Source organism: Chaetodon trifascialis, chromosome 24, assembly GCF_039877785.1.
Source record: "Chaetodon trifascialis isolate fChaTrf1 chromosome 24, fChaTrf1.hap1, whole genome shotgun sequence".
NCBI lineage: Eukaryota > Metazoa > Chordata > Actinopteri > Chaetodontiformes > Chaetodontidae > Chaetodon > Chaetodon trifascialis.
This window is the reverse complement of record NC_092079.1, coordinates 8,812,659-8,832,811: the sequence shown is the minus strand read 5'-3', so window position 1 is coordinate 8,832,811 and position 20,153 is coordinate 8,812,659. Positions and strand designations below refer to the sequence as shown.

Genomic DNA, 20,153 nt, shown 5'->3' with positions numbered 1-20,153 from the left:
GTGACTATAATAAATCTTAATCCCGCCTCAGACCGTTTTTATATCATGTTATTAATGAAAAACCAATTTTTATTAAGAACAATATTACTAAAACCACAAAGAAAATGTCACTTTTTTGCAGAAAATTCTTCACAGTACTGGTGTATTTTTCCACTTGGCTTATCAAAATGATCATTTACTTGCTAACATTAAGTGGAATTTACTGAGTTTTTCTTGAAAAAACATTTTTAGAAATCCAAATAAATTATAGGATTCCAGGGGCACGTTTTGACATACCTCATGATTACATGACATGTCGGTGGATTTTGTGCACCGTGATGTGCCGACATGAAGACTCTTGGTCTCGTCTTGTTTCAGAGAGACGCTGCTGGTGCAAAAATGATTACACAGTCGCATACAGACACATTTATAGACACATTTACAGCCAGGAGCCTGTCGAGCTCGACCACAGTCTAGCCGCTGACTGGCTTATTGAAGTGCCTTGCTCAAGTGCAGCTCAGTGGCAATTTGCCTGAAAGTGATACATTTCTCCACATTGTATTGTTTTCTATATAGATCAGTGAGCTGTTATTCGTCTCCTGGGGGCGGTTTCACCTAAAATATGTCAAAATAGCCACATTTTATATCGTATAAACCACTAAAAACACAGTTTTTTAGACTGCTGTACATGGCTGAAATGTGCAGGCATTTGGAAAACTGAGGCATAAAGGGATACTCCAAAGAAGGATCAGTGAAGTCATGAATGACCTGTTGCCTGTCCTGGTGATATTATTGCATTGTCAACATTGTACTTGTTGAGTTTTTTGTATTTGAAAGGCACATCTAGGGTCGGGCATTACAGAGGAGCATAGACTAGATACTGTGTTATGTGGCAATGATTCAAGTAATATTTGTCCCTATGATAATAAAGATGAAATAAAATTAATGAAATCTGGTGGCTTGTGAGAGACAGGTTAAAAAAAGGATGGTCAAACAGACGCTGATATCCTGACTTTTATTTCCTAGTATGAGTTAAAAGCTGAAAACAGCTGAACACTACACTTCCCATAATGCAGCTGGCAAATGGCAACATCACTCGGGTGACTTTTTTACCCTCCTTATAATAGTGTTGAGTTGAACTCCAGGAAACTGACTCTGGATCTGTGGAATTTCCCTTCAGGTTCGCAGCAGCAGAGTTTATTGGCCTTCACTGTAATTTATGCCTTTTTAATTTCATGTCTTTAAAGAGTGAAAAGAGAGTGAAAACAGTACTTAGTTTGTGAACAGTGAAGTGTAACGAGGCTGACGCTCGCTTCGTTTATACGGGTTATCAATGGTGGAATGTACATACTTTATACTCCACTGTCAATTATGATCCTCTGCAAAAGTACCTCTTGAATACTACACAAGTTTTTGGTTCCTGGATTCATTGTGCAGCTGTTGAAAGATGGGTAGACGAAACGAGTCCATAATTGCACAGAGGGTCCTATAATGGGCTTTAACATCAGCAGAGGTTTTACTACACCCAGTCTTGGACTGATTTTAGCCTTCTGCAAGTGGATCAAATCATGCATGAAAACCACATTGCTTAGTAGTGGGTGCGGCCTGCTGGCCAAAGTGGGGAAGTGCAGTTACATGACCGTATTTCTACAGTATTCAGGTGTTTTTAAGTGTTTCTTTTTTAAGTTTGCGCTCATGTAATTTTGGTCTTTCAGGTTTTCTGTTTAATTTTGTGTGACCTGTTTTTTTTATCAGGTGTTTTTAGATCCATAAATAAAATAAATGAAATCAAACAGTGCCATAAAAGACCAGCTTTAGGTTGTCTGTCCCTAAGTTTTATTTATTTTCTTTTTGTTTATTTATTCTGCTAATACCTACTACTGTCTCCAACACAGAGAAAATGTTTCATGACCTTTGGTTGGTGTAAATAAACCCTTTTCCATGCACATTTGGTCCAGATGCTCACTGCTGCTGTGCTTGACTCAGACAGCTGTACGGAAAACGGAAAGGTCTACTCCAACAATCAGATATGGAGCCCAGAGTCGTGTCGGGTCTGTGTGTGTGACATGGGGACAGTAGTGTGTGAGGACGAGGTGTGTGAGGAGCTAAGTGACTGCCAGACGGCTGTGACCCCAGAGGGCGAGTGTTGCCCTGTGTGCTCGCCTGCAGCACCGACTGGCGGTACAGACACTGAAGCAGGTAAATGGAAATGACTGCTGTTGCACCTTCGTTCCCTCCTGCAGGGAACTCTGGTGACTGTGACACATCATTATGGGGTTTTTCTGACTGTATGGCGAAGGAGTTTTAAGTCTGTGTTGGCCATGTTCTGCTTTTACGTATGTTGCAAGACTTTTAAGACTTTCTGCTGCCAAATCAGAGAGGAATAGTAGTTAATGCCTGATATGGTCTGTCTGACCTGAAATGTTGCATTTTTAGCCAAATCATGAGAAATATTTAACGTGTGTAGGTTTTTCCTTCCTGAGAAAAGACAACAGTGGACATTGTTTTTATGTCAAATTGTCATCATGCATAATTGCATTGCATCATGTAGCATTTATTCACATTGGTAGCAACATGTGGCTCGAAACTAGCAACATGCCAGTTCAGCTCCACCTGACTTCAACTTGTGATTAGCCAGAAAAACTCAAACCAGCTGTTTATCTTTGCAGTGCCTTCACTTTCATGGGAGCTTTTACTCGTAGGAGCAACAGCAACAGCAAGCAACAGCTCTGCGCTTTGGTTCTTTAACTTGGTCTGTTGAGGTTTATCTGGCCGAGAAAGATGATTTCTGCTTCACCCAAGCTCTGCCTCCAGGTTTGTAAAGTCAACCTCATGTCTATAAACAGGAAACGCAGCTGTAGATGGAAACAGTGGGTGTTATAGTCATCAAACTGCATGCCAGGAGGCCCACACGTAGTCGCTGTCGCCATGTGGTCCAGCTGACGCCAAGTCAAGGTGCCAGTGTGGTTTAAGTGTTACTTCTCCTGTTTACCTTCAGCCACAGGCTGCACAGCTTGACCCGAGGAAACCAGCTTTCGCCTTATTGTGTTTACACATTTCTGGGCAATTAAAGGCCCACGAGAATCCTGACTTTTTGTTTAAACTTCTGGAGAAGCCTTGGTTAGATCCACTGGTGCAGAAGTTTAGAACATTTCTGAGCTATTTTGGTGACTAGAATTCCGGGACAGTAAACAATAGCGGAGTTTGAAGTAGCTTCATAGTGCTTTGAAGGTGTTTGTGATGTACTGGACGTTTTGAGGCATTAAATTGTGAAACAGATGAGGAAAATGAGAAATTTGCTGCAGGTGTCATGATCAAAAACCCCATAATGATGCACAGACTTCACCATCAGCCAACTGAAAGGGAGTCAACCCACAATACTGATGTCAGTTGCTGTTCTGTTTCATGAAGATACCTGCACAGAAAATGGAAAGACCTACTCCCACAATCAGATATGGAGTCCAGAGCCGTGTCGGATCTGTGTTTGCGACACGGGCACTGTGGTGTGTGAGGAAGTGGTGTGTGAAGAGCTAAGGCACTGCCAAACAACCGAGGCCCCAGAGGGCGAGTGTTGCCCTGTGTGCTCCACTGCAACACCACGTCCTTCTAGCATGGACAATAAAACTGGTAATAAATATTTAATAAGAACCATTTTGAACTTTGGCAGAGCTGATTTAAATGTGGGTCTGTATGTTCCATAAATATCCACATTTCCAAATCCACGTTTGGTGTATTTATGTGGATTTTTCCGCGCTTTAAAGTGGTCAATCTTCACTCTTAATGCACTAAAATTAAATCCATTCTTTCGTTCGCAATTTTTGTGTTTCATCCCATTATTTTCTCGTTTCATCTCTTACATTTCTTTGTATCTGCTGTGAGGATGTCATAACAAGGATGACATGAGTGTTTACAATATTTTGCGCATATTTTAAGCTGCTTTCACGAAAATCATGTCCACAGATGATTGTTTTTGGGACTCCAACAATACCATGTGCTGCTATTATTCATTATTATGCTAATGATGCTGTGGTACATCTGCTGCAAAGAATGACCCCAGTTACTGATGCCAGCTGCTGTTCTTTTTCATAAAGATTCCTGTACAGAGGATGGCAAAGTCTACTCCAACAATCAGATATGGAACCCAGAGCCATGTCGAGTCTGTATATGTGATCTGGGCTCGGTGTTTTGTGAGGACGTGGTGTGTGAGGATGTAGGTGACTGCAAGACCACAGAGGTCCCAGAGGGCGAGTGCTGCCCCGTGTGCTTGGCTGCAGCACAGCGGCCTGACACTGGTAAACTGGAATGTAACCTGCACCGAAATATATTCTGCGGATGCATCCTGGGTTCTTTCTCGCAGTGTTTGTGTTGTTTCCTCACCTTCAGCAGTCGGACAAGCTTCCCATCTGTGTCAGGACTGCTGGTGCTCTCCCAGCCTGAAGGCCTCCTCTTCAGGGTCCATCCTGTGCACACAACCTCCAAATGTTCTTTTTAATTCTACAGTATCGTGCTCCGAGTTTCCCTTTGACTCCACTGTCAGTTTGCAAAAGGAATACATTTACTTTTTGCTAAATAAGATCACTTTTCAACCAGCTTTTGTGCAGCAAAAACATTGGTAGCAATTTCAATTTGCATAAAGCGCACGCTCACAACCACTTCAGGATTGATAATAATGGGAAATTACGGACACCACTGCAGCTGCTACCAATTTTACTGCCACACAAAAGGAAGTTGAGCAAGTCACTTATGTACCAAATAAAGTGTATTCCTCTGGGAAATTGCTACCTCTTCCATCATGTGCACTGTCATGTTGTTCACTGCACTTTGGATGCACTTTTTATTCTGGTAATTGACATGTTCATTGATCTTTCCACTTATTATGAGTTGCTTTCTATTTCAGGACCAATTAAAGCTAAAAGTATTTAAACTAAATTTGAAATGCATTCTTTAAAGCCCCTATGTGCGGGATTTTTTTTACTGGCATGAAAGTTAAGCATGTTAGAGTACACCATTAGAAGTTAAGATTATTATTATTATAAGTATTTAAGTTCATTTTGGGAAATGCGCTTTAATGCATTTTGGTGAAGAGTTGTATGAGAAGGCCAGTACCACTTTAATGAATGCATGCTAAATATGAGGATACATCCAGCGAGCATAGCTTAGCATAGAGACTGGAAACAGACAGAAACAGCTAAGATAATAATGTCTACCAGCACATCTAAAGCTGATCAGCCAAGCTGACTGGATAGCTTCATATTTAACATACAGACAGTGTGGGACCAGCCTTTTCATTACTCTAGCCAAGAAAGCCTAAAATATTAAATATTCAGTGTTCAACAGTAATTTTTTGCACTTTGAGATTCAAACTTGCCCCAGATACTAATCTAATGTCCCTGCATTTCTGTTCCACGAAGACACCTGCACAGAAAATGGAAAAGTCTATGCCAGCAACGACATGTGGAACCCAGAGCCGTGCCGGATCTGTGTGTGCAATCAGGGCACCGCCATGTGTGAAGAAGTGATCTGCGAGGACCTCGGTGGCTGTGAGAAAACTGTGACCCCGGAGGGCGAGTGTTGCCCTGTGTGCTTGACTGCAGCTTCAACATCAACTCCAAACACAGACCCCACAACAGGTAACACAGGTGTGCATCCTGACATATGGCTCAGAGTGTGTCACCTGTAAAATGCTCTTTCTGTTTCTGTCCTTCGCCGCAGCTGCAGATGAAAATAAAATGGATAGCTGCACGGTCGACGGGGAGGTCTACCACCACAACGACATCTGGAAACCGGAGCCTTGTCGCGTGTGTGTCTGTGACAACGGTGTCGCCATCTGTGACGAGGTGCAGTGTGAACTGCTGCCAAACTGCGAGAAGGTCGTCACACCTGAGGGAGAGTGCTGCCCCGTGTGCGACAACTTCGCCAGCGCCAGCAGGATGATAGGTGAGATAATCCGCCTGTTAGCCCACTGGCCATCATCTTTATGGTCAGACATGGGAAGTAAGCTCAACATTCAAAGCCACTTTGGTTTAATGTTTCAAGTGTGTTGCACCTGTACGCCCAGCAGTGATGTCACAGTGCACTGACACACCTTGGAGGATGCTTTTGCATCACAAACTCACTGAAAGACCACAGAAATAAGAAATAAAATCTAATTTCTTTCTTTTTTTTCATCTTTTCCTGCTAGAAATTATGGGCTTCAAGGTAAGCCATCATTCACTCTTACATGGATTCATTTTTAAAAACTATTGTTCCTTAAATTAAAACCAGTCATTCATGTGTTTCCTTTATAGGGACAGAAAGGTGAACCAGGTGATATCCCGTATGTAAGTGATCTTTTACATTTTAAAATATATTTCAGCTTCCGTTAAATAAAAAAGGGAGTTCAGATCAACTGGTTTTGATAACATCGTGTTTTTTTACTCTCAGGTGGTGGGACTCCCTGGACCTCCTGGACCTGTGGTGGGTTTTTACTGCTTTTACCCTCTGTTGTTCTTGTTTTCACTCTGACATATGCCAGCGTGTCTCAGTGAACAGCGTTTAATACATAGAGTTAAAGAAATGCATTAAATGAGATGAGAGGAGGCCTTTTGAAACAATGCACTAATTTGGACACTAGATGGCACTAAAGAATCATAATAGTGGTTCTTGATTGGAAAACATCCTGCAGACCTCTGATGGATGTTGAAAGTGCAGCAACTGCAGCACAGGCCAGTATTGTTTGCTGACCTGCCTTCTAAAAAAAAATAAAAATGCACGTTCTTCAGAATTCTGTGCAAAGACTGATGGACCTATTTTGCGAAGCTGTTAGTTTTAACATGGCTGCAATGCAATGTAACACATTTTTAACTGAACACAGAGGCTTTTAAGGTTGAATACAAATCTCATGCATGAAATATGGATCTCTTATACTTGTGCTTCTGCTTCAGGGTCCTCCAGGAGCTCAGGGACACACTGGACCGAGAGGCTTTAAAGGCAGACGGGTGAGTGTGGATGAATTCTGCTGCTGACTGATAGACTGTAGTTAACAAGCAGCTCTGTTCCTCACATTCGACACTGTGGATCTCAAAGCTAATCTGCGAGTGGAAACATCCAACAGTGCCCCTGTGCCCCCGTTCTGCAGGTTTTCTCCTTGCAATGGTTGCTTGCATATTGTTTCATCTTTAAGGACCGACCTTATATCAGATCAGATCAAATTATCACCTGAAGAAGAGCGTGTTGTCCCTTATGCATCATATTTCACTGTAACACCTGCAGGGCTTTGTGGGGCCTCCAGGATTAGATGGTGAGCCTGGTGTGCCAGGAAATCCAGGAGAGCCAGGAGCCCCAGGCCATCCCACCCACCCCGGGGTAAGTTTTTCTAAGAGTCAATAGACTGTTGCACTGTTGTTGTTGTTGTTCTCATCATTTTTCTGATGCTAAACAGTCCTTTTAAATCATTTCAGGGAAACCTAGTCTCTCAGATGACTGGTTTCAATGAGAAATCTGGTCTGGCTGGGATGGTATCAGGATCAAGGGTGAGCGCTGCAAAGCCCCCCTAAATTTCAAATCTATGAAAAGTTTGGATGATCATGTATAATTTCAAGAACCGTGTGTGAAATGTTATTTCAGGGAGAACCAGGACCTCGAGGACCTCCAGGGCCGACTGGATCTTCAGTAAGTTTTGGCCTCCAAGCAAAGATTCACTGACATAATCGGTTGAGGTTTTTTTTGCCAGACTAATCATTCTTTGGCTGATGAATTGAGAACATAAAAGTAAGTTGTGTAGGCAGCTGTACAGCCTAAGTGACTTTTTGTGCTCTGTTCAGGGTCCAACCGGTGGCCAGGGAGTTCCAGGAGAGGTTGGAGATCCAGGACCAATGGTAGGAAGATTTCAAAGTGCCTGAACTTGTTTCTCAGCCTGTAATGTTGAAATTCAACTGTGCTGAAAAGTGAAAAACGGGTGTCAGTTGTTCCTTGTGGTCGTTCGCAGGGTGAGCCAGGTCATCGTGGACCAGATGGGTTGCCGGGAAAAGCTGGACCTGATGTGAGTCAGGCTTACATTATATGCTATTTTTATCCCTTTAAACAGATTAGCTCAAGTACTGTACTTAACTACAATACTGAAGTATTTTTCTACTGCTTGATACCCCACTATAATTTAGACAGCTAAAGTTATTTTGCATGCTAAGATTTTACCTCCAAACCATGACCAGTTCTTAAAATATGATGCCTTTTCAGTGCTTAGTCCTCACTGAGACCTTTTTTTCATTCACAAGAAATGGAAAAATCTGTCATTCTAAAATTACGTTTTTACATAATTCATGCAGCAAACTTCCTTATTGTTTCAGGCTGAAGAAATCTCTGATTTAAATCACAATCACTTCAGTACTCAATACATCTTCCGCCATGTTTAAGCTCTCATCATTATTATTATCTAAAGCAGCAGTGGGGTCCTGTTATTGTTGTTTTAATATCTGTACTAATTTATCAGTAAAGATCTTTTTACAAACTATCATTTCACCTTCTCTGTTCAGGGAGAACCTGGAGCTGCAGGCGCCACAGGAGAACCAGGATTTTCAGGATCTCCAGTAAACAGTCAATTCTTGTATTACGAATCATAACCAGGCAACATGATTGGCCAAAGCCATGGAGGAAAAGGTGGGACTTCATCCTGACTTAATCCTTTTTTTAAATGCAGGGTGCTCGAGGATTCCCAGGACTCCCAGGTCACCCAGGACTGAAAGGGCACAAGGTAAGTCACCACAATGCATGCTCCCTGATCCAAACTCACAAAATCCTCACTTTCTGTCCGTGTTTTTCATGCTTTCATGTAAGAAACATCATGAACCTGCTCGTTTGTGGATTTCTCCCACAGGGACACGCTGGTCTTGCGGGGGCAAAGGGCGAGTCTGGAGCTGCTGGAACCAAGGTACGAGTTTCGTCTGACCTTCTGGTTCTCAAAGTGGCCAATTCATATCATTAATAGAATATTTTTGGACAACTCCACTCACGCTGTTAATTAAAAGAGGTCTATATGACTATGTGAGGTCTAATGAATGAAACAGTTGGGTCATTGTTACATTTTGCACTATTTTTACAATCCAAACAATCAATTGATTATTATTACTTATCCACCTCAACCAACTCCAACAGTAAAATCCTCTTTTGTTGCAGGGTTCATCGGGTACTCCGGGTGCAATGGGTGCTCCAGGCTCAGTGGTAGGCAACACATACAGCGAACAGACAGGCAGAGCTTTTCACACACTGTCATTCACACACATACTGAGCCCGGCTTCTGTTTCAGGGACCGCCAGGCATGCAGGGAGAGAGAGGCAGAGCCGGAGCAACTGGTCCTGTGGTGAGGAAAACACAGCGTCTTCATTCGTTTGAACAGTGTGCAACAATATAAGATGGTGTTTCAGGACTGAGGCGGTTTCCTTCTCTTCCTCTTTCAGGGAAAACGTGGTGCAGAGGGTCATGTTGGCAAACCAGGTCCTCTGGTAAGGACCTCCATCTACAGAGCTGAGATTATGGAAAATGCTGTTTTGACTTTTACTTTACAAAATTTTCTTTAACTACAGGGTCCCATAGGAATCGCTGGAGTGCCAGGCTTTCCCGGGGGCCCAGGAATGAAGGTGGGATTGTTAGCATTGTCGTGTAAAACCTTTGTTTTATCACTATCACCCCAAACCATGTCAAAATACTGAGCTCTTAAAGATGAACAGAAGAAAAAAACACTTTAAAAAGCCAGAGAAGTTGACATGAATCTGTTGTCTGGGCCAGGGAGAACCAGGACCAACAGGGGTCAGAGGAAGTCCAGGACGGCAGGGAGCCAGGGGAGATGCCGGTCGCGTTGGACCAGCTGGACCGACAGGACAGCAGGTGACTTACAGCCTCATCCTTCTGTCTTTTATCGTAAACATGCCACCTTCTGCTGCACTGCGTGAGGCTTTGGATGGATTATTCGTGAACGTTTTGTTTCTGAACAGGGTGCTGAAGGGACTGATGGAGCTCCAGGTGCCCGCGGCCAGACCGTGAGTGGAACCGCAGAACTTATGAGCTCTGATTTGAAGCACATCTGCTGTCAGCTGATCTTTTTCATTAATTCTGTGACATTATCCATCCCAGGGTCTCGCAGGTGTCCCTGGTCCAGCAGGGCTGTTGGGCCCGCCAGGCCCCCCCGGCCCCCAGGGAACTACAGGAGCACCAGGACCAAAGGGCCAAGTGGTACGAGCTCTCATTACATCTCATGTTCTTTGATGAATACCTCACTGGCCTGGTAGTTTGATGCTGTCTCTGCTTCCATCTTTGAATGTGTCTGTGTGATGGTGGTTTGACCTCCAGCTTCTCTGGCCTTTGACAGGGAGATGCTGGAGTGCTTGGATTCAAAGGAGAAGCTGGAATCAAGGGAGAAAGAGTAAGCTGAAAAAAAACCCCTCACTATCCTGACAGAGAGACCCTAAAAGATCATTTTTAATGAGGATTATTGATATCTGGGTCATGTTAGGGTGACCATGGAGCTCCAGGTCCATTGGGCCCAATGGGAGAGGATGGAAAGCGTGGACCCCGCGGTGATGGTGGATCCATCGGTCCTCCAGGACCTCCAGGAGAGACAGTGAGTCAACTTTTACCTCATCTTATTTGTGATTGTTTCACAATCTCAGGGCTTGTGGAGATTCAATGGAAAGCCAAAACTCTGATTTGGAAACAGCAGATTTTCTTTAAAGAAGTGTCTTTTGTGCGTTCTAGGGAGCTCCAGGAAACAGAGGTTTCCCAGGTGCAGATGGTTTACCAGGCCAAAAGGTGAGTTCTTACATCAAACACAGAATTATAAACCACAAATCCTCTGATCATCATCAAGAGAACATCTCTTTCTGTGATTCTGAACGTTTGATGTTTGGTCAAACAGGGAGCCCAGGGCGAGAGAGGACTGCCAGGGTCAGCCGGCGCCAAAGGTTTACCCGGAGATCCAGGACGTAACGGAGAGCCGGGTTTGACCGGAGCTCGGGTGAACATCCGATGTTTTACTTTACTTTGACTTAATTCAGACACTATTTCAAAATTGTGTTTTTTGTTTTTTGTTTTTTTTTACATGATAAACATAATAAAATGCAAAGTAGGCACATTTCCATCAGCTAGTTTGGAAGGAATATCAGATATAAATATATAAACATAAATATGCTGATGGAAACACGGCTACTGAGGGTTTACATAGACTTAGACTGTACTTAGATTAATACCTCTGTATAGTCACCTATTATGCACCACTGTGCATTTCAAGACATTTCTTCTCACCGAGCTTCCCCAAAACCTGCCCAAACAGGACTTTAATCACAGAAAATCCACCTGAAATGACATGAAATCATGGTAAATATGAGGAATGTTAATTCTGTGACTGTGCGTCTTATTTTCTGTCTCATTTCACAGGGTCTGACGGGACTCATTGGAGCCCAGGGAGCAGAGGGAAAGCAGGGACCAATTGTACGTGAAACATTTTATTTTCACCACTTATCAAAACAACTAAATGAAAATTCATTTTCTTGGCAGACCTGGCGTACTGTGTGGACGGTGAGCAGCATATGTTAATACTTCTGTTGGTCTTTCCAGGGTTTAGCAGGAGAGGATGGCAAACCAGGCCCAGCTGGTTCTACTGGAAACCGAGGTTCAGTCGGACCGATGGGCCTGCCCGGACCAAAAGGCTTCGCTGTGAGTGCGACTCAAAGTGGAGATATTTGAAGGAAAAACTCCACCTGTGTACTGCAGGTTTTCAGGAATTGTAACTTTAAACATGCAAAATTGATTATTGCTGATTTATTTATTAAATACAATAATTTGCTTTAAAATCCTTAATATCTAGGGTGATGCTGGGAAGATTGGAGAGGCTGGCAGCCCGGGGCCTCCAGGTCAAAGGGCAAGTTACTTTAATGATTGAAATCATACCGTTTGTACTAAAAAATGCATACATCAATACTAAATGTACTCATAGATACTGTCTCTATCTTCCAGGGGGTGAATGGAAAAGATGGAGAAGCAGGCGCTGTCGGTTCAACTGGCCCAGCTGTAAGCACCTGACATCATCATCATCATCATCATCATCAGCTGGATGACATTATGTTTAGATTTTGTTATCTTCTACTTGCTTTTCTTTAGGGTCTTGCAGGAAAGAGAGGAGAGCAGGGACCACAGGGACTGAACGGTTTCCAGGTACACTGCATCCCATAATTACATAAATATAAAACCCCATCAGAATTTTTATAGTGTTTATTACTGAAATACATTATTTTGTACTGATTTATGATTCAATTAGCTTTTAAAATGATCTGATTCTGTGTGTATTTATTGGTTTGATTCGCCTTTTTTTTTGTCCATCACTGGCTAAAAACCTAAAGATATATTTGATTCACATGAAATAAAACCTGATTTGGTGTTTTTTAGGGTTTGCCCGGACTGCCAGGCCCACCTGGAGAGCCCGGAAAACCAGGTGACGAGGTATGACAAATAAAACAAAAATTAAAGAGATCTAACAATAATTTTATAATTATATGTTGCATAATGATGTTTGATGAGTCCACAAAGAAGCTATTTTTATCTTATTACATTGAATGATGTTTGCTTTTTCCAGGGTCTTGCCGGAGAGGCTGGAACTGCCGGAAGTACAGGTCCAAGGGTGAGTCCACTTACGCTGCCATTTCCTGTTTTCACCCCTGATCAATTCAGTTTCACAGCCATTCAACGTTTAAATCCCCTTAAGTTCATTATTTCATTTTTATTTGTTTGTCCGTGCAGGGAGAAAGAGGTCCTCCAGGGGAGAGAGGTGAAATTGGGCCCAATGGGCTGCAGGGACCCAAAGGTAGTCCAGGTGGACCAGGACCAGATGGACCAAAGGTATTACAACCCTAAAATCACTGAGAGTGAGACTTGAAGCACCAAACCCTGCATAATATTTCATTTGGTACATGCCTTTTGTGCCATGCGCCTGTGATACCTTGTCATTTATTTTAGGGTAACCCTGGTCCAGCGGGTACTGTTGGAGAGCCAGGAGGTCCAGGACTTCAGGGGATGCCGGGAGAGCGAGGCATATCAGGACCATCAGGCCCAAAGGGAGATGCGGTAAGTTAATGAAGAATACAGTTAGATCATGAAGAGGCAGAGATGCCATTTTCTTATATGTCCTTATATGTTTGATGCATCATGTGTGAGCAGGTGTTTTGGGGTTTTTACTGTGGGAAAGTAACCTGAGCCACTGATGAGGCTGATTTCTTCTAACAGGGCTCTGTTGGAGAGAAAGGACCTGAGGGTAAAGCTGGAGCTGACGGTGCACGAGTGAGTCCCACCAAGACTGAAAACATATTCACTGTTAAACTGTCAGATAATTTAACAACTGAGTCTCTACAACTGAGTCTCTACAACTGAGTCTCTCTCGGTCTGATATGATATTCTCATATATTTTATTTAAAGGGGCTTCCTGGTTCTGTTGGACCTGCTGGTCCCAGTGGACCCAATGGAGAGAAGGTGAGCTGCGAGTGTGTCACTTAAACCTGGAAATGTGATTGGTCACGTCCAAAAAAAGCTCGGACATGGTGTGAAAAGCTTTGCTGTGTTTTAAGATCTCTTAAGACTTAACTGTTCCTTTATTTCAGGGTGAAACCGGACCACCAGGACCTACAGGGCGCCGTGGATCGAGAGGAATTGCTGTCAGCAGATCATTTTATTATGCAAAATTTATTTTTTGACATTAAATTGAGGAGAAATTTGGTTTTCTTTGAATGGCTGTGCTTCCTTTTCTTCTTAAAGTTTGTTTTTGTGTGTGTGTTGTGATATCAACAGGGTTCTACTGGTGAGCCTGGTCCAACTGGTTCTGCTGGCTTCCAGGGACCCTCTGTAAGTGGCCACTAAAGACAGCTGAAGCGTGGCAGTCATGTGTCGGTGAATAAACCAATACAGGCTCAATTCAAATCTGACTAATTTCCTACCTCTTTACCAGGGTCTTGACGGCCAGCCTGGGGTCAAAGGTGAAACAGGTGAGCCAGGCCTGAAGGGAGAAGGAGGATCCCCTGGACCACAGGGGATGGCTGGGAAATCTGGAGAACAGGTACGCAAAAACATGAAGGGGTGCAAAGAAAGTCCACAATGTTTTAATCTTATCTTATCTTCTAACACATATTTTTGCTGTGGATTGTGTGTGTGTGTGTGTGTGTGTTTCCAGGGACCTGTCGGTGTGACTGGACTGAAAGGTGGCAGAGGATCGCAGGGTCAAGCGGTGAGTTGAGATCCATATTTTGACATGACAAGTCCATTTCTTTCCTATAACCTTAGTGTGGTGTGTCATCAGTGTTATTCTAAAGTGCTCCGTAACATGTAATAACTATAAGAGCATCGTTATCATAATTATCATTAAAATGCATTTTATTAGAAGTGTTTTCATCCCACAGGGCGCTGCTGGTTTCCCTGGGTTGCCTGGAGGAGTTGGAACACCTGGTTCTCTTGTGAGTTAATTGGCTTCAATACTTACCAAAATGATAAAATCACATTTGCATGTCCAAAATGTGGACTGAGGGAAGATCGTGTGTGTGTGTGTGTGTGTTACAGGGTGCTGTTGGGGCAGACGGGCCTATTGGTGCTCCAGGAAAACAGGGTCCTCCTGGTATTCTGGGAGAGAACGGAGCTCCAGGACGTCAAGGAGAGAGGGGACCTCCAGGCCCAGCAGGCAACCCTGGAGAGAAAGGAGACTCTGGAGAGGACGGTCCTCCGGTAAGATGCTGTGTTGATGTCGCAGCAGACACACAAGTGAATCCTGAGATGCTTCAACTGCTTGTCTGTTTTTGTGTTTCTCTGTCAGGGGCCTGATGGGCCTCCAGGACCCGCTGGCCTCTCAGGGCAGCGAGGCGTCGTGGGTCAGCCTGGACTCAGAGGAGAGAGAGGCATGCTGGGACTTCCTGGTCCTGCTGTATGTGGTCATTATTATCATTTAAAGTTCCCATGAAACAGCCATGAAAAGCTTTTTTTGTTACTTCATGGGAGCTTTAACCTTTTGTTGCCTTCTCAGGGTCCACCAGGAAAGGCCGGAGCTCCTGGAATTCCTGGCGGCGCAGGTCCTCCTGGCGGAGTTGGTTTACCAGGAGCCACAGGCCCAAGAGGAGACGCCGGCCCTGAGGTGCGTCCTGCCCGCCTCAGTCATCATCCAGCTTTTATTGTAGCATTTAGCTACTGTTGAGTGAGAGCTCATCAGCACTTTATTAACATGTACTTCACTGTCATCACATGTGCACACTTTCCCTTTTTTTGGCTTATCATTTCATTATCTGTGTGAATTAAGGGTATCGCTGGAGCAGAGGGGTCTCCTGGGCAGGATGGTCTCGTAGGAGAAAGGGTAAGTTAAATATGTGCATAATTTTTTTTTAAGTGGTGAACTGGTTGTGCCATGCATTCAGCTTTGTGTGTACTCAACACTGGTGTGTTTGTTTGCAGGGAGACAGAGGTAATTCTGGGCCAGAGGGTTTGGCAGGTGCCACAGGGTCTCCAGGTACTGAGGGTCCTGTGGGACTGACGGGTGGTCCAGGACCAAAAGGCGAGAGTGTGAGTTCCATAATTGAGATTAATTTGCTACATCTGTCAATCACATATCAATACCTCTGTGCATCCTATCCCGCTTGCAAAGTCAGCTCTGTCATGTCCCTTTGCTTGTTTTGGATTTAGGGTGCCAGAGGTCCTGCTGGACCATCAGGACCAGCTGGAGTACGGGGGAAAGTGGTAAGTAATGTCAAATCAGAAAAACAATTAGAATAAATTGGTGCTGTTTCGCAATGACTTGTGTTGAATTGTCACCCTGTGTCTAATTTTAGGGCCCTCAAGGACCTCAGGGAGAGAAAGGAGCAGTTGGAGAACAAGGAGAGAGGGGTCAGAAAGGACACAGAGGTTTCACTGGGCTCCACGGTCTGCCAGGAACAACTGTAAGCAAAACATGCAGACAGCTACTTTACTACTACTTTTGATGACTGAGATACTACGACTGCTAATGTTAAAGAAGATGGAATTTGGGCCTATGCTGATATTATTGGTGGTTTTAATGTGCATATGTGGCCAGTGCAGCACAGACACTCAAACACAACACTGACGGTGTCTTTTCTATTTCAGGGTGCCACAGGAGAGCCAGGAACTACGGGTATTGTGGGACCAGCTGGGCCAAGGGTAAGTGTATAGAAGCACCATGTGGAATGTACAGTGAGGATCTGACTTATTTTACAGTGTAAATCTCTCACTGTTTTACTGTACAGGGTCCTCCAGGAGTGGTGGGTCCTCCAGGAAAGGAAGGAAACATTGGACACCCTGGACCAATGGGTGCTCCAGGAAGCAGAGGATCCAGTGGAGAATTAGGGGAACAGGTGACACTAGTTTACTTTTGGTAAACTACTTTTGGCTTGTTGGCATTGTCCTGAGAGAAGAATATTGAGTGCAATATTGTGACATCAGTAAAAAGATAAAGAGATAAAAAAACAAACAAAAAAAACCCTTTTTATTAGAGTGGCATGGCCAAGATAAAGGGTTTCTAAGGTTTAGCTTGTTAAAATTGGGGGAACATTGCTTTTGTTCATTGGTTTTTGCAAATATTATACTTGTTTTGACACTATTTCACATGTTTTGAGCAAAATCAGGCCTGTCTAAGCTGTAGCCTCAAAAAGATAAATCTCTGAACAGATAACTGTGTATGAATGCAGAATCTTTCAGGTGCCGGTTTCCATTTGTAGTCCAAACAATATTGACTAATCATGCTTGAGCAGGCTTGGGTTGCAATCAGGTAAAGAGTCTGTGTGGAGAGCAAAAGAGGCGGAGCGCCTATCGTCTGCCATCTTTTTATACTTTATCTGCATTCTTATGCAAATATGTGTTTATAGAGATGATGGCAGGATGTTGTCTGACATCATTCAAGTATCTCAAGTTGCTAATGCGACTGTAAACAGTGACTGGCACACGGGGGAAGAAGTCATCTGTTATCTGGATAAACACTGGCATCAAGTCAAAAACATGTGCTAGACAAAAGGTCAGGGGTCAACATAATCATTAGGAACTATCCAAATATCCAAACACTTCCTGTTCATCTTTCCTTTGCCAGGGTCCACAAGGTGAACCTGGTCCACCTGGCCCTCCAGGCCCCCCAGGACCCCCCACTGCGGCTGCAGAAGACCTGTTTGTTGCCTCTTACGATTATGAGGGGAACGGTGGCGTGCCAGAAGCCGCGGAATTCATTGAGGGCGATGTGGCTGATCTTCCTCCGCCTCCAGAGTTCAACGAAGATGAAGCCCTTCCCAATAAGAACGAGGCCATCCTGCGTGCGGAGACCGGAGTCCATGCCACATTGAAGACCCTCAGCGGACATCTGCAAAACCTCCGTAGTCCCGATGGCAGCAAGATGAACCCGGCCAAAACCTGCCAGGACATCAAGCAGTGCTACCCGCAGAAGAAGAGCGGTGAGGCTCCTGTTTTTCCTCTTTTTCCTGCAGTTTTCTGCTTATTTTTAATATTTAATATTAATAAATAATAAATATTTAATATTTTTAAACCACTACCACACACTATATGTAGCCCAACCTATTGATGTAACTCCTCTCAATCATTTTGCTTGTATTGTTGACGCAGGTGAGTACTGGATTGATCCAAATCAGGGAAGCACAAAGGATGCCATCAAGGTCTTCTGCAACATGGAAAGTGGGGAAACCTGTGTTTCTGGCAATCCAGCCAACATTCCTGGGAAAGTCTGGTGGACAAAATCCAGTCCCAGTGCCAACAAACCTGTCTGGTTTGGAGCAGACATGAACAATGGAATGAGCGTAAGAAGAATTTTGTGGAAGCTTTGATATCTTTTTTGGGTTTTTGTTTTGCAATTAGTGCAAAAAAATAGTATCTATACGCCTGGAAATGTGTGAAATACAACATGCCCTGGGTGTAATCATGTCACGCTGACATCTAATTTCAGTTCCGCTATGGAAATAAGGAGGACCAGCCGAACGCTGTGGCGGTTCAGCTGAAGCTGCTGCAGCTTTTGTCCAAAGAGTCGCACCAGAACATCACCTACCACTGCAGGAACAGTGTGGCTTACAAAGATGAGAAGAGCAGCAGCCTGAAGAAAGCTCTGGTCCTCAGAGGCTCCAACGGCCAGGAGCTGAGGGCGCAGGGCAACAACCGTCTCCGCTACACCGTCATCGAGGACGGCTGCTCGGTAAGCCACTACATAATGTGTAGATGTGATGTGAAGCGATTGGAAGACACTCATATTGATTTATGTTGCTTTCTTTTTCCTCAGAAATTAAATGGAGAGTGGGGCAAGACAGTGATTGAGTACAGGACTCAAACTTCGGCCAGGCTGCCTGTGGTGGACTTGGCCCCCATGGATATTGGAAAGGCCGATCAGGAGTTTGGCCTGGACATCGGCCCTGTGTGCTTCTCATAAAACACAAACCCCCAGCACAAGATGGACAGAAATAGCCTTTTTTAGAGGAGTAACATCATCACCAGAAATTATAATATGCGGACTCGTCTTTGTGTGAGCGTACGAGTCGATGAGGGTTCGATGTTTTATTGCTGCCATTTTTCACAAGTGGCTGCATTTCCCATCAGCTGTTGAAGTACAGTGTATTGTTGTGTCTGCCTGCAGATGAGAGCCATGTGACTGGTAGGACGCTGACATAATTTATTCACCAATCATTGCATTTACAATCTAAAGCGCAGTACTTTACAGGGAAATGCATGTGGGTGGAAAAAATGACTGAGGTGCTTACATGAAACCTAAATAAGAAAAACAAAGTGGGGTTTCAATGGATTGTATACTTGCAGAAACTGGAAAAACAGCCAATAATATTAACACTTTAAGGGATTTTGTGTGTTTATTGGAAACTTAGAGTGGATTACATAAGAAGGTTTACGGTGAAAAAAAGCATACAAGCCTTTTCACTTGGCTTTTTTTCCAGTCAATGCATGTCCAGAGGCCTTGATATAGCAATGACTGTAGTTTTTAATTTTACTGAAATAAAAGATTAAACTCATGCTTGAACCTAAATTATTAAGTTCTGTGCAGGAACTCATTTACTCATTTAACAGAAACCTTTGTATCTCCTTTTAAAACTTCTGTAAATGCAACATATGACTGTAAATTGCAAATTATTTGTTTGTTGTTGACTTTGGATGTGGAATAAATGTATTTCTTTGGAGTGACTGTACTCTCCCCCACCTTAAAGCTAGAAAAGTTGAATTAACACTCGGTTCCAGCTCATTAAGAGCAAGATTTTGCCTTTAAAATGACTTTAAAACGAGCTCAAAAAAGGCTGAAATTAAACCATCTCACCACTAGATGGAGACAATGCTTTTCGCTACAGCCATCAAATCACAGTTAACTGCTTTCACCTGAGATCCCAGGTGAAAAAGTCCTTTATTAGATGGAAAAGAAAACCCAGCAGTGCTGTGGGGCTTGAAAACCACTAAACTTGTATCTGTGTCTGTATTTCAGTTTGAAAAGGTGTCCAGCATTTCAGTGTGTGCCTGCCTGCATGCGTGAGCGAACGAAATGAAAAAAGCACCCAGAGAAAGGGAGAGAGAAGGCGTCCTGACAGGAAGAAAAAGAGCCAAAGTTCAGGCAGCACATGTTTCTGGGTCGACCTCTCGTCTCTGTGCTCGGTGAAAGACGTGACACTCTCACCGTTTCCTGCAGCCCAGGCTCGCTCCACATCTGTCGAGGTGGTCATTTTTAGCTGGGGCTGCTATTTTCATTTCAGGCATGGAAAATTTTTGGTAAAAGTGGTGGTGCAAGAGTCTAAACTGTCATTTCTGTGAGCACTGCAGTGCACTTATACTTCACGTTGTTGCACTATTGAGACAGAGAGAAACACCCTGTTCAAGGCGATTTATCCATTGAAGGCACCAAATGGCCAAAACTGCCCAGAACTCGCTGAACACCTTTAACACACTTTTCCCTGCAAGTCAAATCCACTTTAAATGATTTTAATAACATTTTCATTGATTGCTGCCTCACTGGAACTGAAAGTCATGATACATACTCCTCACTAATTTGTGAGAGAGAAATATATAGGCCCTGGAAACCCACACTTATTGTAAAATACTCATGTCCGACCTCATTCTAATGAGTTTTTGTGTTATATAAGTTTAATTTCCTATCCTCAATATAGTGCTAAGCCTGTTTTAATGTTTTG

The 20,153-nt window shown here is 43.6% G+C and overlaps 1 protein-coding gene across 1 annotated transcript; it reads left to right on the top strand.

Annotated features, from left to right (window-relative positions):
* The first annotated feature begins 7,255 nt into the window (after window positions 1-7,255).
* Window positions 7,256-18,928, top strand: LOC139328062 (collagen alpha-2(V) chain-like). The gene is made up of 47 exons (XM_070958176.1): window positions 7,256-7,323; window positions 7,585-7,629; window positions 7,782-7,835; window positions 7,946-7,999; window positions 8,490-8,543; window positions 8,654-8,681; window positions 8,831-8,884; window positions 9,130-9,174; window positions 9,260-9,313; window positions 9,411-9,455; window positions 9,537-9,590; window positions 9,739-9,837; window positions 9,945-9,989; window positions 10,084-10,182; window positions 10,319-10,372; window positions 10,463-10,570; window positions 10,705-10,758; window positions 10,865-10,963; window positions 11,383-11,436; window positions 11,563-11,661; window positions 11,813-11,866; window positions 11,962-12,015; window positions 12,106-12,159; window positions 12,391-12,444; window positions 12,578-12,622; window positions 12,742-12,840; window positions 12,958-13,065; window positions 13,225-13,278; window positions 13,414-13,467; window positions 13,596-13,649; window positions 13,783-13,836; window positions 13,940-14,047; window positions 14,162-14,215; window positions 14,388-14,441; window positions 14,545-14,706; window positions 14,795-14,902; window positions 15,002-15,109; window positions 15,272-15,325; window positions 15,424-15,531; window positions 15,652-15,705; window positions 15,798-15,905; window positions 16,090-16,143; window positions 16,230-16,337; window positions 17,066-17,420; window positions 17,590-17,780; window positions 17,927-18,169; window positions 18,254-18,928. Exons 1-47 carry the CDS (start codon window positions 7,256-7,258, stop codon window positions 18,398-18,400), a joined length of 3,966 nt encoding a protein of 1,321 aa, XP_070814277.1. The 3' UTR covers window positions 18,401-18,928.
* Window positions 18,929-20,153: the final 1,225 nt, after the last annotated feature.

Bases quoted from the DNA above. Each gene is read 5' to 3' on its own strand.
- LOC139328062 (XM_070958176.1), top strand. From the start codon at position 7,256: ATGGTGAGCCTGGTGTGCCAGGAAATCCAGGAGAGCCAGGAGCCCCAG. The intron at 10,373-10,462 runs GTAAGCTGAAAA...GGGTCATGTTAG, and splicing joins CTGGAATCAAGGGAGAAAGA to GGTGACCATGGAGCTCCAGG. The intron at 10,964-11,382 runs GTGAACATCCGA...CTCATTTCACAG, and splicing joins CGGGTTTGACCGGAGCTCGG to GGTCTGACGGGACTCATTGG.